The sequence below is a fragment of the Lucilia sericata genome, unplaced genomic scaffold (genome assembly GCF_015586225.1).
Source record: "Lucilia sericata isolate MDLA Ls3-8-SP2 unplaced genomic scaffold, ASM1558622v1 Contig000069F_arrow, whole genome shotgun sequence".
Taxonomy (NCBI): Eukaryota; Metazoa; Arthropoda; class Insecta; order Diptera; family Calliphoridae; genus Lucilia; species Lucilia sericata.
Window position 1 is genome coordinate 635,102 of NW_023994103.1, and position 20,881 is coordinate 655,982.

Consider the following 20,881-nt stretch of genomic DNA (forward strand, 5'->3'; position numbering starts at 1 on the left):
GACCATGACCGTACTGTTAGCAAATTTGTGCAGTGCAGAAGATTTCAAAACGTATCACTTGTCTTCAATATAAACAAAAAATAATTTAAGTTTAATAGACCCGTTAAAAAATAACATATTTTCTGGCAACTCAATTTTAACATAAACTCACCACCACATATACTCACCACTTAGCAGAGTTGTTATACAACAAAAAACAGGAGAAAAGTAAAATCAAAACAAAACGAAGAAAATAAAAAAGAATAACAATAAGCGGCTGATAATTTTGACACTTGTAGGAGAGAAAAAAAGAACTTTTTTTTGTATATTTTGGAAAAAGTTTTTGCAGAAACTACTACGCGTGGAAAACTAATTTTCCGCTTTTTATAATTGAATTTTTTTATAATAAAAACCAGCGATATAATTGTAAAAACTACAAAAAATAAAAAAGAATATATTGTGTTAAAAGTTTATGGAAAAGTTTTTAACAAATTTGTTAACAATTTAAGGAAACCAATTTAGAGTAAAAAGTGATGAACATTTTTGTGCTGAACGAGGCAACAGCTGTCACAAAAACAGCAGCAGGAGCAGCTATTAACAAATCTAGGCGATTTGTCATAAACAGGAATTATTAGTTTTTGGAAATTAGTTTAATTTATTTCATAATTATTGAAAATTAACTCGAACAAAACAAAATGACAACTAAAGAATCCTTTCGAGAAAGACAAACACAAGAATTGGAGGTTATAAAGGTAGAAGAAAAAGATTTTAATTAATTTTATTTTTGTATTTGAAAGCGAGATAAAAATAAATGTGTTTTCTAGTCAATATTCGGTAATGATGTGGAAGATTTACGTCCCTACAATAGCAGTGCTACACCCTCACAATGGAAACCCACAGATATACGCATTGAATTGACACCGTTAAGGGATTCATCGAATGGTTTAACAGAAGCATATGTTAAAACAAAACTACATGTCGTATGTCCCTCGAAATATCCAAAAATGTAAGTACCAATGTAATATTATTTATCTTTTATCGGTTGTTGTTGTTGGAGTGTGTGTATATATTTTATTTGTAGGTTTCTTTCGGTTTGTTTTATTTTTAGGTCGTTTGTAAATATTATATTATTTGTTTTGGAAGTGATATTTGGTTTGTTTTGATTCATACATTCGTATAGACCGCTGCTAGACAATTTATATAAAATAATTATTTGTTTTCAAAATTGTTTCTGTGTAAGCAGTGAAAAAAAGATGCGGTGTTTATCTAAAAATTATTAAAATTCAAGACGCAATTTTTTTTTTTTTTAATAAAAAAAATCAAAAGTTTATTTTTAATTTTTTATAGTTAAGTTTATACTGTGATGAACAAATTTTTAATTAGTTTTTTAAATAGTATTGTAATCAATAGTATAGAAAATTATTATAATTAAATAAATCTAATTAGAAGATCTAGTAAAACTTAAGAAATTTAAATGATTTTTAGAACTGGATATCTTCAATGTCTATATAAATAGTTTATTAAGTAAAACTTACCTTATACATTTTATCTCGAATATTGTTGAGAGATTTTTATTTTGTTATTATAGGTTTTGTTATTTTAGATTGGATACCGATCGAACATTTTTCTTTTAAACCGTTTCGTAGTAATTTACCGTTACCGTTAGAGTTACTGAGAAAATTCAAAATACTGCACCTTATTCAGCCAAAAAGGAAAAATTAATTAAGGAAACCTATTTGGTCTCAAATAAATTTTTTACTTTGAATTCCTATTTGATGGCGAGTATTTAGCAAAAGATAAGTGAAATTATGCCCCAAGTTTCATTGAATTGTCTTAAAATTTGATATCAGTTGTTTGATAGAGTGTTTAAATTGATAGATAGCATTCTAGATAGAAAAACGAAAAATGGTCGGAGGTTCTCAGTCGATAGACAGTCCGACATATAGAAGGAATATTACTAAATCGGCTTAGAAATTGTTGTAAAAATTTAAAATTTGCACCAATTCTAAACGGACAGACAGACAGCCAGTTCACTGCAAACAAGGTGACAAACATAAATATATACAGAACAATGGAACATTATTAAATAAGCTTAAAGTGTAAGTCGATAGACAGACCAACAGATTTAGAGACAGACAACAAGAAGGACAGATAGAGACAATACGACAGATACGTATGGACGGAACATTATTCAGTCGGCTACTATATACATACATATAAACGGACAGACAACCAGAAGGGCAGGCAGACAATTTGGCTCAGAAAATTATACAAACCGAAAACATACAGATAAAGAGATATACGGACATATAGACAAACAGGCGAACTAGTTGACAGACACAGTATCAAACTGAAAATTTTATATAGTGACCTTCAAATGGTCATAAAGGCAGTTTACTGAAAAATAGTGACAAATGTAAATCTTGATAGACCAACGGAACAGTACTACATAGATTCAAAGTGAAACATTAGTTTGTCGGTACAGTAGTATATAGGCTCAAAGTGCGAGACGGATAAAAAATAGGCAGATGGACGGACGGAACATTATTTTGTCGGCCAATACAGACATGCGGATAGGCGGACAGACCACAAGGATGACAGACAAACGGGAAGAGAAATGGGAAATACGGACACACAGACACACACACAGACAGGGCCGACTGATTCACAGACAGAATAACAAAGTGACATCAAGATAATCGGACGGAACATTAATAAAAACTGTCTTTGAAAGACCTACAGACTGTGAGGTACATATAGGTAAACAAAACATTACTTAATCGGATTTTTGGTTTGAAATGCAGACAGACTGATAGACGAATAGACATTTCATATTTTACGCTTGGCGTCTATTAAACGATTTCAATCGAACTTGTCTTAGATGTATTATAGATGTCGTTTTTTCCCTCAGTATCGAAAGTAGTAGTGTTTTTAGATAACATTACTGTCTTAGACATGCAGATAAATGGCAGTTGGACCAACAGAAATACCTTCGGACAACCGGATAGTCAGCCAGTCTGAGTGATAAAGTAACAGAAATTTCTATAGAAGAACGGAAACGAAATTCCATTTGATAATGAGTCTTAGATGACCTGTAACAAATTGACATCTAAATAGTCGGACGGAACATACAAAAGCTCAAAAAGAGATTTTCAGTCAATGGAATACTTACAGACGGAGAGACTTACATACTGACAAACAGTTTGAAAAAGATTTTGAGTGTATATACAGACAGACGATATTCAGGCTTACAGACTGACATAAATCTAGATAGAAAGTCGGAACAGAAGGTTTAGATGGACAGACGGACAGATGTGCAGATAAAAGAGCAGACTGACGAACAGAAAGACTAGTGATCGGATTGACAGAAGTAGGTATAGATATAAAAACGGAATAGACTGACAACCAGACAGACTGATAAACAGACAGAATGTCAAGAGACATCTAGACAGTAGGATGGAACATTACTAAATCGGGTCAGAAAGAGATTCTTCATACAAAGGGATACGCAGACTGGTTGACATGCTGAATATAAATTCGAACAGATATACATACATATATTTTGAATTAATAGGTAGACAGACAAGCTGAGAGACAGACGAACTGGCAGACAAACAAAGTGGTCAGCAAATAATATGAAATGTGTATTAGAACTATTAATTGTCCAACTTTTAATTTTGAGTATAAAATTTTGAAATTTTTTAAATAAAACACAATGTACTAAATGTTAAAAAATGCAGCATTTTGACCAATCTCTTATAACCGTTACCGTTATTAACGATACTCACGAAAGCGAAATAGTTACGAAACCAACCTTATTAATTTATATAGATTTTAATTTTAATTAATTTATTAATACAGCAAAATAACTTTTTTTCAATTTTAATTAATATACAGAATTTATTATAAAATTGTCCTGATTCATATTTTATTTAAGGTTTTTCGACTATTTTTAACTTTTAAATATATTTTATTATTAATTTTTTATTTTATTAATTTTACCCAAATTTATTTTTTCAATAATTACTTTCTTATTAATTAAATAAAACTTTCTGCTATTTTATTTCCCTTACAAAGCACATTAATTCCCCTCTTTTACTTCAACACATTTACTTTCCTACAACTCACCTTTTTAACTTACTCCCCTTACTTAACTAACTCACAACAACAACAACAAAAATCCATAAAAAAAAACATAACCTCTAAAACTAACCTTGACAACTTGCAACAAGCATAAAATTGCATTTAACCTTGAAAAAGGGTGCTCCGCCGGCTTAACTTATTTTTGAGACTTCTCTAACCACTAACACACACAAACACTCACACCTACTCTAACTAGACAAATTGTGTTGCTATTGTAACGGCCATTTTAACTAACATAACGCCACACTAAATATGTGAATATTAAAGGAATTTTCTAATTGGAATTTAAACTATTATTTTCATGATACCTGTAAATTTTTTAACTTAATTCTATTAAAAACTTATTAAATAAACACTTGTTATTAATTTGCTTTAATTTATTAACACAATACTACCACTTAAAACAATTTAATTTATTTAAACGCGGACACTTTACTTAAGTAACATACGCACTTGTTGAACGACTAAAAGGAACTAATAAAGAAAGAGATTTGCAAATAATTGCATACATACTAAAATAAAAAGAGACTGTGAGAGATAAAAGGGTTGCCAAGGCTGGTGTTTATTTGTTAATTGGATGTGGAAAGTTAAGGAAACGGAAATGTGTGAATGACTAGTTTAGATAGAGGAAATGATTAATCAGATTTTTTTAAGTTATTTTCTTTATATTTTTTTTTACAAAATAACATATTATTTTTTTAAATATTTATTATTTTAAATGTTATTTAAGCCCAGAAAATTTAGATAGCTAAATGAAAATTAGCCCATAGCATCTTTTTAATATTACTAAGGAATTAATATTTACCAAAAATATCGTGCACGCTTAGAGATTACATGTTCAGATAATATATTGTAATCCATAAATTTACTTACACGATAGCATTTAAAGTCATTATTTTAACACGGGGATGACATTCGAGGCGAGTACTTACCACGCTCGCTTACAAATAGGGAGTTAGGTAAGTACTTACTACTATCGCTGGCAAATAGGGAGTTAAGTAGTTTTGTTTCTGAGAAAAAAATGCCTACGAGGATACGTCCACTCTGTCTATTATTAGTTTTCACAAAAAAAAAAATCGTTTGTTTTAAAAACAAAGTTCAATATATTATTTGTTAGATATTACCAAAGTAAATTTATAAAGTAGACTCATTTGAACAGCTGACTATTTTTTTTAAACTTGCTATTTGTGGACTTACTTGTCAAAAATGTTTATGTTGCCATATTTGTTTTCATTTTAACGCTTGCTTTTGTACAAATTTCTGAGTAATTTGTTGTATTTAATGTGAAAAAGTGTATTTTAAGTGTATAATATTTTTAAAAATGTTCTAATTTTTAAAAAATAAAGAAAACTCTGTGACTTTAAATATAAATAACAACATATTTTTGGAAAGTACAACAATAATGCCATATTTTCCATTAATTATTGGTTCATTTTTGTAAACAAATTTTGACCAGTGAGTATTTCGAACAAAAACAAATTGCCTGTGGTTTTTGTAGACGTTTGTTGTACAACAACTCGTGACGCTACTTTATTAATTTACTTTGGATATTACTAGAGTCCTTCTTAGAAATGCAGACGTAATTTAGAAGTCATTGAAAAGTATGTTGTTGAATGCTTGGAATTTCTATAGAGAATTGTATAGAACATAATTTTTTCATTGCACTAATTTTTTAAATCTATACATAATTTTAAAACCGATATGTCATAATCCTGCTCTCTACTTTTTGTTACACATTTTATCTTAGAAACGCCCTTGGACCCATAGTCTATTCTATTCAAAACTTCCGATATGAATATTATTTTAAAACTTCCGATATGAATATAATTTTAAAACAATAATTAATAATTTAATCTACACAATCGCAGAATTATTTATCAGACCTAATAATATACAAAAATAATAAGATATAATCTTTTTGATTTTAATAAAATTTGGTAGAAATAGTTCTCTAAAAACTAATTTTTTATCAATTTTCATTCACCTACTGACCCTACAGTAATTTTAGGGTAGACAGACATCATCAAAGAAAATTTTCAGAAAAATATACATATTAATAAACGATTATTAGCATCTGTTCACAGTAATGATTGAAATAAAAGTTCACATAAAATCTATATTAGTGTTATAAATATTCACATTTGAACATAGCACTGCAGGTCGAAAAAGGCTTGTTACAACAAAAATTATCTTCATTCAAAATATAAGAAATTTAATTCTGTACAGAAATTTTAATAACATAAAAACTTGTGGGATGAATAATAAACGAAAGGATTTCTATTTGCTTTTATTTATATTTTTATTATTTTTAATTAAATATATAACTTAAATATGCTAAAATTATAAAATTTATTGAACCAATAAAAATTTAAACTAATCAATAACGAACTTATTATTATTATTATGGGTATTTTCTAATACGAAAGTGGGCATACTCATTTAAACGAAAGGATTTCTACGACCTTTGACCTCCGATATCTCGCTTTACGCATACGGGATCAATAATAACTTTTATTCCCCTAATTGGGATCTCAAGACGAAGTTCTGTACAAACTTTTATTTAGCTATCTTAAACTTCCCGGTTTACTCGTTATTTCGACTAATTTTTCTGGGCTATAAATTTAAAATTATTTGCTTTTATTTATATTTTTATTATTTTTAATTAAATATATAACTTAAATATGCTAAAATTATAAAATTTAATGAACCAATAAAAATTTAAACTAATCAAAACGAACTTACCATTATTATGGGTATTTTCTAATACGAAAGTGGGCATACTCATTTTATAAAGTTGGCAATACCAATACAAATTTATAACCGTAATTTTTGTTTATGTTTTAATGTAAACAAAAAAAAAAACAAAAAAAAACAACAACAATATGTTAACATTTTTGGGAATGAAATTTTATGAAAATATGTAATAATAAATACTCTATAAACAAATCCTTATGTTTTAATTTATACCTTATTCCTTTTTATCCTCTAGCGCCCCAAAAATTTCTCTCGAAGAAACTAAAGGCATTTCCGACCAACTTATCGAAGAGTTGTTACAACAGCTACAGCAGCAATCTAATGAATTGCGTGGAGAGGTAATGATCTACGAATTGGCCCAAACAGTGCAAGCCTTCCTGCTAAAATACAACAAACCACCCCGCGGCTCGTTCTATGATGAAATGTTACAGCAAAAACAGCAAAGGGAACAAGAACTTTTGGATTTAAAGATGCAAAGGGAACACAAAGAACGGCAAAATCTTTTGGATGAAGTAGAAAGACGCAAGGAAATGTTTAAATCTGAAGCAAAACGTCGTGAACCCAGACGAAGTATGAGTGAATCAAATCGTCATGCCAGTTCATCGGAAAGTTCAGAAAGTTCTTCACCCTTCTACCGGGGACATATCTATCCCTCCAAATGTGTGGAGCATAAAAGTAGTGAAACTTTATACTTCCATAAAGTGGGCCGGCAAATTAGAAGGGGTTGTTGTATGGGTCATTCACAAAAGGGCTGCATTGCTTATAATGGCATTGATATGGACACGGGTCAATTATTGTATATTACGGAATGGAATATAAAGTATTCGCAAATTGAACAACACTGTGGCAATGGCTCCGGCAAATGTTTCTGGTTGTCTTCGGAACCCAAATGTTCCGGTAATCATCGTGTGGATGATGTCATAGCCTCCATTGAGAAACAAGTAGCCAGTTTATCACAATTGAATCATAAGAATCTCATACAATATGAATGTGTTTTGTGCATCAAACGTAAGGAGGGCCTGTTGGTTTACTTGGTACAGGATTTTGTATTGGGCACTAGTGTTTTTAGCATTTCTTCCTCGCTGGGTTGGTGTATGGATGGTGTAAGAGGTGTGGCAAAGGGAGTAATAGATGCTTTAGTGTTTCTACACAATAAAGGAGTGTCACATAGCCATCTTCTAGACTCTACGGTATTTATGGATAATACTGGCACTATAAGAGTTACGGATTTTTCTATAGTACCCAATTTACTAGAACTGATAGGCGGTTCGGGTCAGAGATCTACCCAAGGAGATTTGCCGGCCCTGGGAGCTTTAGTGGAGAGTCTTATGAACACACCTACCTTCGAAATGCGCGACTTTGTGGATAAGTAAGATTTTTAAATAATATTTTTATAACATTTTAATAACATTTCCAAATTTTTAAATTACAGATGCAATTCTGATCGCACACTCTCTGCCTCTGAACTACTGGAACATCCATTTCTGCGTAGCTCTTTATTCACGGCTGAAGATAAAGAAAATCAACATTTAACTTTAGCCTTATCCGGTCATCCTAATCAATATAAAACCTCTCAGGCTGCAGTTTCTCTTAATCCAAAACAAAGAGCTTTAGCAGTACCTTCCACCCCACAAAGCATAGCACCATTCACTATACCCTCACTGCCATCTTCGCAATCACGTTTACGCACTGAATTCGAAGTACTTATGTATTTGGGTAAAGGCGCCTTTGGAGATGTGCTAAAAGTACGCAACATTCTAGATAACCGGGAGTATGCCATTAAACGTATTCCCCTGCCGGCTCGCAGTAGGCAGCTGTACAAAAAAATGACTCGAGAAGTGGAATTACTATCACGTTTAAATCATGAAAATGTCGTACGTTACTTCAATAGTTGGATAGAAAGCTGCAGTGATGCCGATATTAAAGAAATGGATGAATTAATGTCGGGCGACTGGTCCGTAAGTCATCATGACAGTGTAAAAAGGCCAAAATCTCCGCAGGTGGCTTTAAATGGTGCCGAAACTGAAACTGACTCTAGCAGTTTATGGAATAGTTATTTGCCTCACTTAGACGACTCCGATTCAGACGGTATTGAGTTTGTTGATTCCAATGGTGAGGTAGCTGTATATGATGAAGATGATGACGATGAAAATGGTTCAGAATTATCCTCCAAAGTTAGCTCGCCTAAACCATTAATACAAATTATGTACATACAAATGGAATTTTGTGAAAAATGCACTTTACGCACCGCCATCGATGATAATCTTTATCAGAATTCCGATCGTTTATGGCGTCTATTTCGTGAGATAGCCGAAGGTCTCTCTCACATACATCAACAGGGCATTATACATCGTGATTTGAAACCGGTTAATATATTTTTAGATTCTCATGATCAAATAAAAATTGGAGATTTTGGCTTAGCCACCACTAGTTTTTTGGCCTTACAAGCCAATTCCGAACAACATAATCACAATCATAATTCACACATAACATCAACGGAAGATGGCACGGGTACGGGAAAAGTTGGCACTACTTTATATGTGGCTCCTGAATTGACGGGTAATGCTTCAAAATCGACCTATAATCAAAAAGTTGATATGTATACCTTGGGCATTATATTATTTGAAATGTGTAATCCACCATTTGGTACGGGCATGGAAAGAGCGGAAACTATTATAAATTTAAGAAGTGCCAGTATTAACTTCCCGGAGAATATGCTGAAAAATAATAAATACGAAAAGACTGTAAAGGTAAGAAGTGAAAACGGAAAGAAGGAGAAAATCTATTATTAGTTAGAATTTCAAGTTATCAAAACATCTCCCAGAGATTCCTCCACTTTCTATTGTCTAGTCTTATGTATAGTCTATAGTCTAGTCCAGTATATAGTTCAGTCTATAATCTAGTTTATAGTGTAGTTTATAGTCGAGTATATTGTTTAGTCTATAGTCGAGTACATATAATGTTTAAGTCCATAAGCGAGTCTATTGTTTAGTATAGTCTACACTATAGACTAGTGGAGTCGAATAATGCATAATCCAAACATTTCAGATCCTCCCCCGAGACCGCAATTTCATACTAATTATATCCTTTTCCTCTTTTCAGCTTATACGCTGGCTTTTAAATCACGATCCTGCTCAACGACCTACAGCCGAAGAACTTTTAGCTTCAGATCTTGTACCGCCCGCTCAACTGGAGGCTAGTGAATTACAAGAAATGCTAAAAAATGCTCTGGCTAATCCTCAGAGTAAAGCCTACAAACATATTGTTGCTCGCTGTTTGCAACAGGAAAGTGATGAAATACTTGAACATACCTACCACATGGGTGGTAGTCGTGCCATGAAATCTTGGAATACGCCCATCGTACTAGACAGTCTGGTAACACTCAGTCCGCTAATAGAGTTTGTTAAGGGAAAAATAGTATCTCTGTTTCGTAAACATGGAGCCATAGAAGTGGACACACCACTATTATCGCCCCTAACCAGACATACCAACAATTGGGTTAATCATGTGCGCCTTATGACCCATTCCGGTTGTGTAGTGGTGTTGCCCAGTGATTTAAGAACGGAGTTTGCCCGCCATATAGCGATGAGTGGAGTGAATATGATCAGACGCTACTGTGTGGATCGTGTTTATCGAGAGGAAAAAGTCTTCAACTTCCATCCAAAACAAAACTATGAATGTGCTTTCGATATAATATCACCCCATTCAGCCAGTCATTTGGTAGATGCTGAGCTTTTGTCTTTAGCCTATGAAATTGCCTCGGAGATACCCAATCCTAGGGAAAAGAATGTTATGATACGCATGAATCATACAAATCTTTTAAGAGCCATTCTATTGTACTGCAATGTACCCAAGGACATGTATGGTGATTTATTTGGCAATATTTTGGATTATATAGAGGGCAGAATATCAAAGTTCCAATTTTATTCAAGTGTTAATGTTATAATGGAGAAAACTAGGACTTCAGCTACTGCTGTAATAGATTTATTGCTGGCCACCTTCCAAATGAGTGGCAAAAACAGTGCCGATGATTCTTCTTTGAAATCTTTGGTGCGTGGCAAAGGAGAGGCTGCTTCTTTGGCTAAGGGAGCTCTTAGAGAAATGGAATCCATAGTTTTGTTGGCACAAAGTTTGGGTGTTAAATGTCCCATACACATTTTTGCCGGCTTACCCATAAGTTTTGAACGTGCCACTTCCGGAGGTATAGTCTGGCAAATGATTGCAGACTTAAAACCTAATCGTACCTCTAGACCTTCTGTTTTAGCGGTGGGAGAACGTTATGACAGCATGCTAATGGAATTTCAAAAACAAGCACAAGGTTTTAATCCTAATTTACCAAATCGTGGTATAAGTGGTGCTGGCTTATCGTTTTCGCTCGACAAATTAGTGGCTGCCATCTTTTCGGAAGATTCACAAAAATGCCGCACCATAGATGTGGGAGTGTGTGTTAGTGGTTCACGACCACCCTTAAAGGATGTCACTTACATTATGCGTTTGCTATGGTCGGCGGGCATACGTTGCAGTTTCCTAGAATCCATTACCGGTAACAGTGATGAACCTCAAGATCTGGCAAAATTGGGTGCAAATCATGTTATTCTGGTAGCCGAAAATGGAGCATTACGTATACGCTCTTGGGAGCGTGAACGTTTTCAAGAGAGACATGTAACACGTACTGAACTAGTGGATTTCATACAAAAAATGCCTCGTTCTTCGGATGTGTCTTTAAGTTCTACAAATGAGATTTATTCACAACCAGCCAATTCAAGTTATTATGGTGGTAGCTATGGCAGTGGTGGTGGAGGAGGTAATTGTGGCAGTGGTAGAGGGGATTATGGTCTGAGTACTTCTGCTTCGAGTACGAGTATTAAGAATACCTATAATTCGAGTAGTTTGAGTAATTTGCCAAATGTTCAGGTTCAGTTTTTGACACACGATAAAATGACGGCCAATTATCGAAGACGTTTAGAAAATCAGGTAGGTTTGAAAGATTTCTCCTGAGTTAATTTGCTTAATTTTTTGTTATTAAAACTTTACTTTAAAAACTTTTTAGGTCACACAGCAAATGTCATCGACTTTGGCACAATTTGTACGAAATGAAAGCATTGTGGTGTTGGTAGTAGAATTATCGCATTCCACCCTAAATGCTATAGTGGGTGCCATAAATCCGCGTGGTATTGGACATAAAGAGACTGACCAGGAAATTAATACGGTTATAGATAGGTAAAGTATTTTTTTTCTTGAAAAATATTTTAATAGAGAATTTAATTATTAATTATTTCCCTCTTTACAGATTTCCCAAACACCGCCGTTATATCACCGAAATATGTGATGAAATTGTTGATTATTTAACAGATGCTAAAATAACTATAGTGGCCTTATATAGTATAACCGATTCATATTATCGTGTCATAATCTGAATAAAGCCAGCACGCAGAATGGGTTGGAATCAATTCGAAATTGTGAGAACAGGAAAGCAGTAAACAAACATATAATGAACCCGAGAGAGATTTAAGAGATTTATGTTTTATTTTATTTTCAGTTCAATATTATTAAAAATGCTTCCTATCTAAATGTTTAAGTCGTAATATTTCATTATAATTTATGGAAGAATTTAAATTCGAAAAGAATTATTAACGGTTTTGATATAACAAGTGTAATTGTTATTTGTTAAATTTTTTAATATGAGAGAAGAAATGCGAATAAAAACGAATGGAGAATTGTAATTTTGAAATTTTTAATAAAAATACGAATTACTGATTAAAGAAAGATGAAAGAAAAAATTTTCGAATGTAGATTCGAATTTTTTTTTATTTGATATTTTTTTAAATTATTTCAAAATTTTTGATTTTATCCAAAATTAAATATTTTTCAAAAATGTTGAAATATTTAAAAATTTTCGAAAATTATAGAATTTAAACAAAAATTTTTAAATGTATATTAATTCGAAAATTTTGAATATTATTCGATTATTTTAAAATTAATGTTAAATTATTAAATTTTAAATTATTCGAAAATTGTCGATTTTTTTTTAATTTTTTTTTTTCAGAAATGTTAAAAGTCATAAAATATTTTAAAAGTTATATTCAATTTTATTGAAAATCTTAAAATTTATTGGAAAATGTTTGAATTTATACGATAATGTTCGAACTTAACTGAAAATGTATTCGAAAATTGTCAATTTTTTTTAATTTTTTTTTTTTTTTTCCAGAAATGTTAAAAGTCATCAAAATATTTTAAAAATTATGTTCAATTTTATTGAAAATCTTAAAATTTTTTGGAAAATGTTTGAATTTATACAATAATGTTCGAACTTAACTGAAAATGTTCAAATTTATTCAAAAATTTAAAAATTATGTATTTTTAAAATTATTCGAAAATTTGTAAATTTCTTCGAAAATATTCGAATATCTTCAAAATTTAAAAACTTATGAGAAAATTTTCAAAATTATAAGAACATTTTAGTATTTATACGAAATTCTTCAAATATATGAGATAATTTTCAAATTTATTCGAAAATGGTGAATTTTTTTCTATTATAGTTAGATTTATTCGATGTATTTATTCGAAAATATTTAATTATTTTTTTAGTTATACGATAATTTTCTAATTTATCGGAATTTATTTATTACAAAAATTTTCAAATTTTTTCGAACATTTTTGAAACATTTTTTTATTTTATAATTTTAAAATTTATTAGAAAATTTTGAAATTAATTGCAAAATGTTCGAAAACTTTTATAAATTTTCAAGATTATTTAAAAATAATAAAATTTATTTCATTATTTTAAAATTTTATTTAAATAATTTATAAAATTTTCGAAAATTTTTAATTATGTTTCAATATGTATTTGAAAATGTTAAAAATTGTTCCAAATATTTTTCAAAAAATCTTCAAATTTATTTAACAATAATTTAATTTATTTAAATTTTGAAACTTATTCGAAAATATTCAAAATTTTTAAAAATTTATTTGAAAAATTTCTAATTATTTCCTAATTAATTATTTTTAAAATATTCAAAATTTTTTCTTTGAAAATATTGAAATTTTTTCTTTTTTAAATGTTCAAAATTTTTATATATATTCCATCTTCAAATTTATTCATATTTGTTTCATAATTTTAAAATTTTTTTTCGATAAATTTAAATGTTTGAAAATGTTATTATATATTAGAAAATTACAAAATTGTCAAAATTTAGAAACTTGTCGATAAAATTTGAATTTAATCGAAAATTTTAAAAAGTTATTCGAAAACTTTCTCTTTAACTTGTTTCGTTTTTATTTCCGTTTCCTTTTTTAGAATAAAATATCAAATTTATTACTTTTTCTTAACTTATTCTATTATTTTTACTTTTAAGGCATAAAATAAAATATTTCAAATATTTTCGAATGGAGCCAAAATTTATTTATAAAATTTCTAAAAAAATAATGTCAATAACTTTTTAATTTAATTAATATTTTATTATTATTTCTTTATTTATTTTAAGTTTTTTTTTTTTTTTGCATTTGAAAAATATGCAAAATTTATAATTTTTATATACAAATAAAATAAAATTATATTGTAAATTTTAAAAACCTTAGAATTTTTGCTAAAAGTAACTTTGCTGCAGTAATAAAACATTTTTCAAGAAGAAGTCTAGATAATCATGTAATACATTGCTATTTTATTAATAATTATAATTGTGTAAAACTTGCAACTCTAGTGAGTAATGCAACAAAGTTACTTATAAAAAAAACAACACTACTTAAAATAGTTTAACAATAACGTTTAGTTTTAATTTCGTTTAATATATTTATAACTAATTTAATTATGATGAAGTATTACATTTACTATGATGATGTGGGAGTCTTTGAGCTATCTTCGTTAGCCAATTGTCGGGATTCCTCTTGATTTTCACTATGATCGGCTAGTTTGCTGGCAGTTTCGGCAGTACCCTTATTAAGGCTGCGCACTATACGCGTAGTCGGTTGCAACACTTTACGCGATAAACGCATAAAGCCCGAAACCGGATCTCTACCGAAATATTTAACCTGAATCTCTTGACCCACTTCTAAACCCAAAGCAGAAGGATGAGCCACTTTCCTTTGGTCCAATTGCGAATTATGTAGAAGAGCTGGAGGCATGCCTTGGTATAATATAACCATTACACCGGTATCTCTAATTTCGGTAATGGTGGCAGAATATATACCACCAAATTCCAAGTCAGGTATTCTTTCCTTTTTCACTAGGAAAGAATCTATCATTTCTTTGGCCTCATGCATGGCAGATTGGGAGGGAGCGAATAACGTAAATGTAGTTTCATCTTCTGTGGTGACTGTACAACCAGTTTCTAGATAAATTTTCTTTAAATTAATGCCACTTGGTCCTAACAATTGGGCTCTTTGTTGTGGCTCAATTTGTAAACGTTCTGTTACCGGCCAACAATCTTTTTTCTGTTTTCTTGGTTCTCCTATTGCCTCTGACATTATATCCAATATACGTGATTTGGCTTCAGTGGCTTTTTGTAAAGACTCCATGACTACTTTCAGTGGAATTCCGGGTATTTTTAAATCGGCTTGTATGGCTGTGAATCCCTTCCTTGTGCCCGCTACCTTCATATCCATATCACCCATATAATCTTCAATGCCCAATATATCAGTCAATATACGATAGTCTTGCAAATGTTTGGTATCATTATTTTCATATTTTGTTACGAGACCGATAGCCACACCAGCAGCCTTTGCTGTCACTGGTACTCCAGCATCCATGAGAGCCAAAGAGCCGCCACATACAGTGGCCATGGAACTAGAACCATTTGATTCTAATACCTCGGAGGTTAGTCTTACTGTGAAGGGAAAATCATTGGGCAGTGTGGGTAATAGAGCTTTTTCCGCCAATGCACCGTGTCCAAGTTCACGACGACCCACGCCTCCTACACGTCCCACCTCACCGGTGGCATAGGGCGGGAATTCATAGTGCAGCATAAAGTTTTTGGCCTTAACACCGCTGAAAGAAAGAAATTTTATGAAAACAAAATTCTTTGAAAAAGTTCAGTAATAAATAAACCACAAAAATGTAATTTTTTGAAATTTTTAAAAAATTTTAAAATTTTTACAAAATTATTTTTGGAATTTTAAATAAAATGAAAATATTGGACAAAATTTTATAAAATATTTTAAAATTAAAAAAATATAATCCCTTTTCGAGGTTTTCACTTAAAAGCACTAAACTTACGATTCCAAAGCCGATAAGGTATCCAATTTCATGGCAGATTCCTGTGAATCTAAAGCCACCGTACAGAAGACTTGTGTTTGACCTCTTTGAAATAATGCCGAACCATGTAAAGGTTTATACAAATCCACCTTAAACAACAATAAAATAAATAAATAAAAATAAAATTTCAAAAATAAAGTTTACCTGGCAATTAATCTTACGCAATGTATCATAATCTCTGCCATCACAACGCAGCTCAGTTTCAAATATCAATTCTCTAAACAGTAAACGACACAAACGATTGAATTCCTCGGCAATCAACGAAGGTTCTGTATCCGGATAACTAGACCATACTTTATCAATAACATTTGTTCTCACTTCATTTACAGCCTGATCACGCGACAGTTTATCATGCTTGTCATCTTGGAATATTTCACGTAAACGCATTTCACTCATACTGCGTACAGCATCAGTTATTTCTTCATTTGGTGTGGGTACGTTTTGTAAAGTTTGTTTTTCTTTGCCATGGGAGCGACGTAAACTGTCAATTTCATTTATAATACTTTGTGCCTCTTTGGTGCCCTGTTTAATGGCTTTGAAAAGATCTTGTTGTAGTACTACATTACCTTTACCCTCCAGCATGACCACAAGATTTTGTTTGGTGGCTGTTACGACCAGATCAAGTTGTGACGATTGCAATTCACGTCTAGTGGGATTAACAATAATTTCACCATCACAAAGACCTAATCTGAAAATTAAAAAAAATCAACAATATAAAATATTTAAAACCCTTAATTATGTAACCTATAATCACCTTACAGCACCAATTGGACCATTCCAGGGAATATCACTCATACTTAAAGCTAAAGAGGCGGCATTGATGGCCAATACATCGGGCGAATAAACAGCATCCATGGCCATCATATTACAAACTAATTGAGTTTCTGTTCTATATTCATAAGGAAACAAGGGACGCACTGAACGATCTATTAAACGCGCCGATAATATCTCTTTTTCCGAAGGACCCATTTCACGACGCATAAAATTTGTGGGTATTCTACCAGAAGCTGCATTTTTCAGTCTATAATCTACAACCAAAGGCATAAAATTTGTACCCGGTGTAGGTTTGGCCTTTGAAACAGCGGTGACCATGACAGCCGTGTCACCCATTTCACAAACGGCAGTGGCATTGGCAAAACGGGCATATTTACCCGTGTTCATTTTTAAATTTCTCCTAAAGAATATTACAAAAAAAATAGATTAATTTCCTTATTAAATAACTTTTACTCGTTTCATTACCCGTTTGAAAATTTTACTTCTATTTGTGGTATTTCCGAGCTAAAGGAACGTATTAATTTGTTATTATTTAAATTAGTGCGTGCACGAAAATTTAGCAGTTTTATATAATTTAAAGTACATTTCATTTTTCTAATGTATTTTTGTTTTCACTGTAATTAATTTTAATTTATAAAATGTTATAAAATAAGTTTTAGCAAAGAATATTTAAGAAAGCCGGAATACCACTTGTCAAAAAAGATTTACTGAAACAGCTGTTCGCGGTGCACATGTATAAAAAGAAGAGAATATGAGAGATAAACCAAAACAAAACAAAGTGTGACCTCTGGTGTGAATGAAATGCATTATAGTGTGTGTAGTGATGCCAATTAGGTCGACAATTGAGTTGCATTTTATTAAAATAAATGGAAATGAAACAAATAAATAAATAGCATAAGTTATATAAGGGCAACTTTTAAAATCGATGTCTTTCGATTTGGATGAAATTTGCACCAAGGTGGATAGTAGGCCAGACACAAATTTTCAGCTCAACGTTGGGCTTTTTTGGTCATATATGGTTTTGTTGAAATGAATGTAAGTTTTCACCTATTGGTCCTAGCAAAAATTGTCCAAAGGAGTTCAGATAGATATTTCTTCATGGTATCAAAAAAAAAAAAAAATACTTTTACAAAAAAAATTTCTTAAATAATTTTCAATTAATAAGATGACGATTTGTTGACTTTTTAAAATTTTGAAATTGTCTACATTTTTTTTTCTTGCATGACATATTTAGTTTTAAAAATGTTATGCAAGAAAAATCAGGAGCCGAGTTGCCAAATATCAAATCTGATCGAATAAAAATAAATTGTAATATTTCTTCTTCAGATGATGTCATGGGATATGTAGCAAGAAATCTACAATATTTTGACATAATATCGATCTGCAAATACATTTTATGCATTTGTACAATGAATTCAGATATATATTTTGCTTTAAAATGTAAATTTTTCTATGAATAAATATTTACCATTTGAGGGATTTGACAAAACTTAAAATAAAATATATATCGAATATATCTATGTACTCCATTTGTAATTTAAAGTGAAAATATTTTGTCGTAGAAAATTATTCAAACTGACAGAAAAGCCTCCACAGTGGTAACACATCTACAAAATTCACCTCTGCAGTGTTGCATTTTATGTCAATAGCTAAGTTTCTATAAATTTTTCTCTCTGTGTATTTTCTTATTTCCTTTTTATATGATTTAACGACTTGAACCACAACAATAATAGCCGCCGTTAATTTTGGTCGTCGTGAAGTTTGGACAACAATAATAAAAGTAAATAAATTCGTGCGCGAACTTAATAATATTGTCTTTCGTTCGCGTACTTTTAAAAATCTGCAAATCTATGCCAAATGTCTCACTTCGTTATAGAGAACTTTTTAGTTGTACTCATTTTTCATCCAGAAAGAGGTCGCATAACATAAATTTTTAAATTATTAAATTATTCGATTTATGTGTGTTTTACAACATTTTTCATTAAATTAAGTAAATACATTTTTAATAATTGATTATGAATACCGATGAAAAAGAAAAAAAGTTTTATTTAGCCGGATTACAACCGATGGTAAGCCGCCACGTACATTTAGCCAACAAAGTCTTTAACTTCGGTCGGCGCAGATCTCTGACTACAACAAGAATAGTCAATGTCGAATTGTCGACAAGTAAAAATCGGTTTTTCTTTGCTCTTTAGTGTGCGCGCTGCAAGTCGTTGTTAAAATTAGAAAAGAAATAAAATTTAAGAAAATTCATTAATTGTGCTCCTAGCTAAAGCTAAATAATACGGTTTTAAATTTTAAACAAATAACGTGGTCAAAAGCTAAGAAATAAAAAATACGACAAACTTCCAAAGAAAATTTTCCTAAAAAATGTTTTACATTTAGGAAAAAAGTGCCAATCACCTGTAAAAGAAAAGTAAAAGAAATAATAAAATTGTTGAGTGAGTGTGTTTTATATTAAAAAAATTGTGTGTTTTTTCTTCAAACAGACAGACATTAATACAAGTGTGGTGACAACAACCAACAGCCAACAACCAGTGAAAAGCCAACCAGCCAGCCAGGCAGGCATACAAGTAAAAATAATTATTAAAAAGAAGAATAAAAAAAAGCAGAAGACAACAAGAAAATATAAAAAATAGCAACAGAAAAAGTGCAAAAATAATATAAATTGTAAAACAAAGTGGTAAAAATAATATTACAATAACAAAACGTAAATGAAAATTAAAACGCCGCTAAAACAACAACTAAAATAAAAATAGCTTTTGTTTTGACAAGAAAATGGTATAAATTTTAAAAATTTACTAAATTGATTGATTTTTTGTGTAAAGTGTGTCTGAGAAAAGGGGTAAAAAATTTGTTTGTCAAAAAAAAACACACCCTTTTTTCTCTTCCTTCAGTGGTGTGTATGAGTGTGTGCTTTAAAAATTTTATGCAAAGTGTCAATAACACCAAACAAATAACAACAACAAAAGCAATCTACTAATTCTTATTGTTTGTGTTGTTGACAATTCTTTACAATAACAAGAGAAAAAATATATTAAAGACCAACATTTGCAGGTTGGCGTTTTTGTTTTTTTAAGTGATGGCTTTTAGTTTGCAATTAAATGTAAGTTTTTTGTAAGTAAAAAGAGGAAAAACATAAAAAAGGAAAAATAAACAAAACAAAAATAAAATAAAACAAAAAAGTTGTAAAACATTGTTTGTTGGGTGTTTTAACTGCCCACTGATTAAAGTTTTTTCAGTGTTTTTTTTTATTTTCTCTTTGTAAGTTGTCATTCATTAAGTAATAAAACAACTACAATAATAATAAACATAATCAAGAAAAAAAAAAAGTAAAAAAAAAACAACATCAAACCATAAACAACTCTTTGCAATTGTTTTGTGTCATTGTTTTAGTTTTTTATTAAAAAAAAAATAATACACGAATTTAATAAAACTAAAAATAACGTGTGTGTGTGGGAAAAATAATACAAAATATAAAAACGAAACGTATCTTGTTAAACATTTACCGGCTTTTTAAGTACGACTTTTATTATTGGCTGTTGCTGCTCACCACTCACTCACTGACTGGCTGCCTATTCCCTAGAAGTGGCTGTTAAAAACGAGTTTTAATGGGAGAAAAAAAAGTGAAAAACAAATATTTGCCAAGAATTTTTACAAAGTGTGACTAAAATAAATACGAATTTTGTTTTATAAAAAAGGTAAGATTAGCTTTAAAAGGGAAAAACCGGTGAATTATGAAATACTGTTTAAGATTAAGTTAAAATGTGTATGTATTATGTTTATTTTTGGTTAGAAGTCAAATATTAAGCTTAAACTGGTAGCTCCTAGTGCATGCATTAATTATTAAAAAAAATATTTATTAAAGTGTAATGAAGTTAATTAGAAAAAGATCCAATATTACTATAAATGAGTGGTAATTTTTTGATCGAATTTCACCTGGGTAGGTCCGGAACAAAGAATTAGTTTGTATTGACTTTT

The 20,881-nt window shown here is 30.6% G+C and overlaps 2 protein-coding genes across 2 annotated transcripts; one reads left to right on the forward strand and one right to left on the reverse strand.

Moving 5' to 3' along the window:
* The first annotated feature begins 288 nt into the window (after positions 1-288).
* LOC119616371 (eIF-2-alpha kinase GCN2) lies at positions 289-12,649 on the forward strand. Its single transcript, XM_037972728.1, has 7 exons — positions 289-731; positions 804-985; positions 7,112-8,245; positions 8,309-9,626; positions 9,979-11,850; positions 11,927-12,096; positions 12,167-12,649. The coding sequence occupies exons 1-7, from the start codon at positions 675-677 to the stop codon at positions 12,291-12,293; spliced, it is 4,860 nt and encodes a 1,619-aa protein (XP_037828656.1). The 5' UTR covers positions 289-674; the 3' UTR covers positions 12,294-12,649.
* Positions 12,650-14,331: 1,682 nt separating this feature from the next.
* On the reverse strand, positions 14,332-17,627 carry LOC119616375 (polyribonucleotide nucleotidyltransferase 1, mitochondrial). Its single transcript, XM_037972737.1, has 5 exons — positions 17,366-17,627; positions 16,881-17,300; positions 16,271-16,814; positions 16,088-16,215; positions 14,332-15,859 (listed from the first exon to the last, which is right to left on the reverse strand). Exons 1-5 carry the CDS (start codon positions 17,488-17,490, stop codon positions 14,704-14,706), a joined length of 2,373 nt encoding a protein of 790 aa, XP_037828665.1. The 5' UTR covers positions 17,491-17,627; the 3' UTR covers positions 14,332-14,703.
* Between the last annotated feature and the right edge of the window lie 3,254 nt (positions 17,628-20,881).

What these genes read in the sequence shown, in the direction of transcription:
- LOC119616371 (XM_037972728.1), top strand. Translation starts at nt 675, where the DNA reads ATGACAACTAAAGAATCCTTTCGAGAAAGACAAACACAAGAATTGGAG. An exon ending in CCCTCGAAATATCCAAAAAT is followed by an intron (nt 986 to 7,111) that starts GTAAGTACCAAT and finishes TTTATCCTCTAG; the next exon opens with CGCCCCAAAAATTTCTCTCG. An exon ending in ATTAATACGGTTATAGATAG is followed by an intron (nt 12,097 to 12,166) that starts GTAAAGTATTTT and finishes CCCTCTTTACAG; the next exon opens with ATTTCCCAAACACCGCCGTT.
- LOC119616375 (XM_037972737.1), bottom strand. Translation starts at nt 17,490, where the DNA reads ATGAAATGTACTTTAAATTATATAAAACTGCTAAATTTTCGTGCACGC. An exon ending in GAAGTAAAATTTTCAAACGG is followed by an intron (nt 17,301 to 17,365) that starts GTAATGAAACGA and finishes AATATTCTTTAG; the next exon opens with GAGAAATTTAAAAATGAACA. An exon ending in TGCGTAAGATTAATTGCCAG is followed by an intron (nt 16,216 to 16,270) that starts GTAAACTTTATT and finishes TTGTTGTTTAAG; the next exon opens with GTGGATTTGTATAAACCTTT.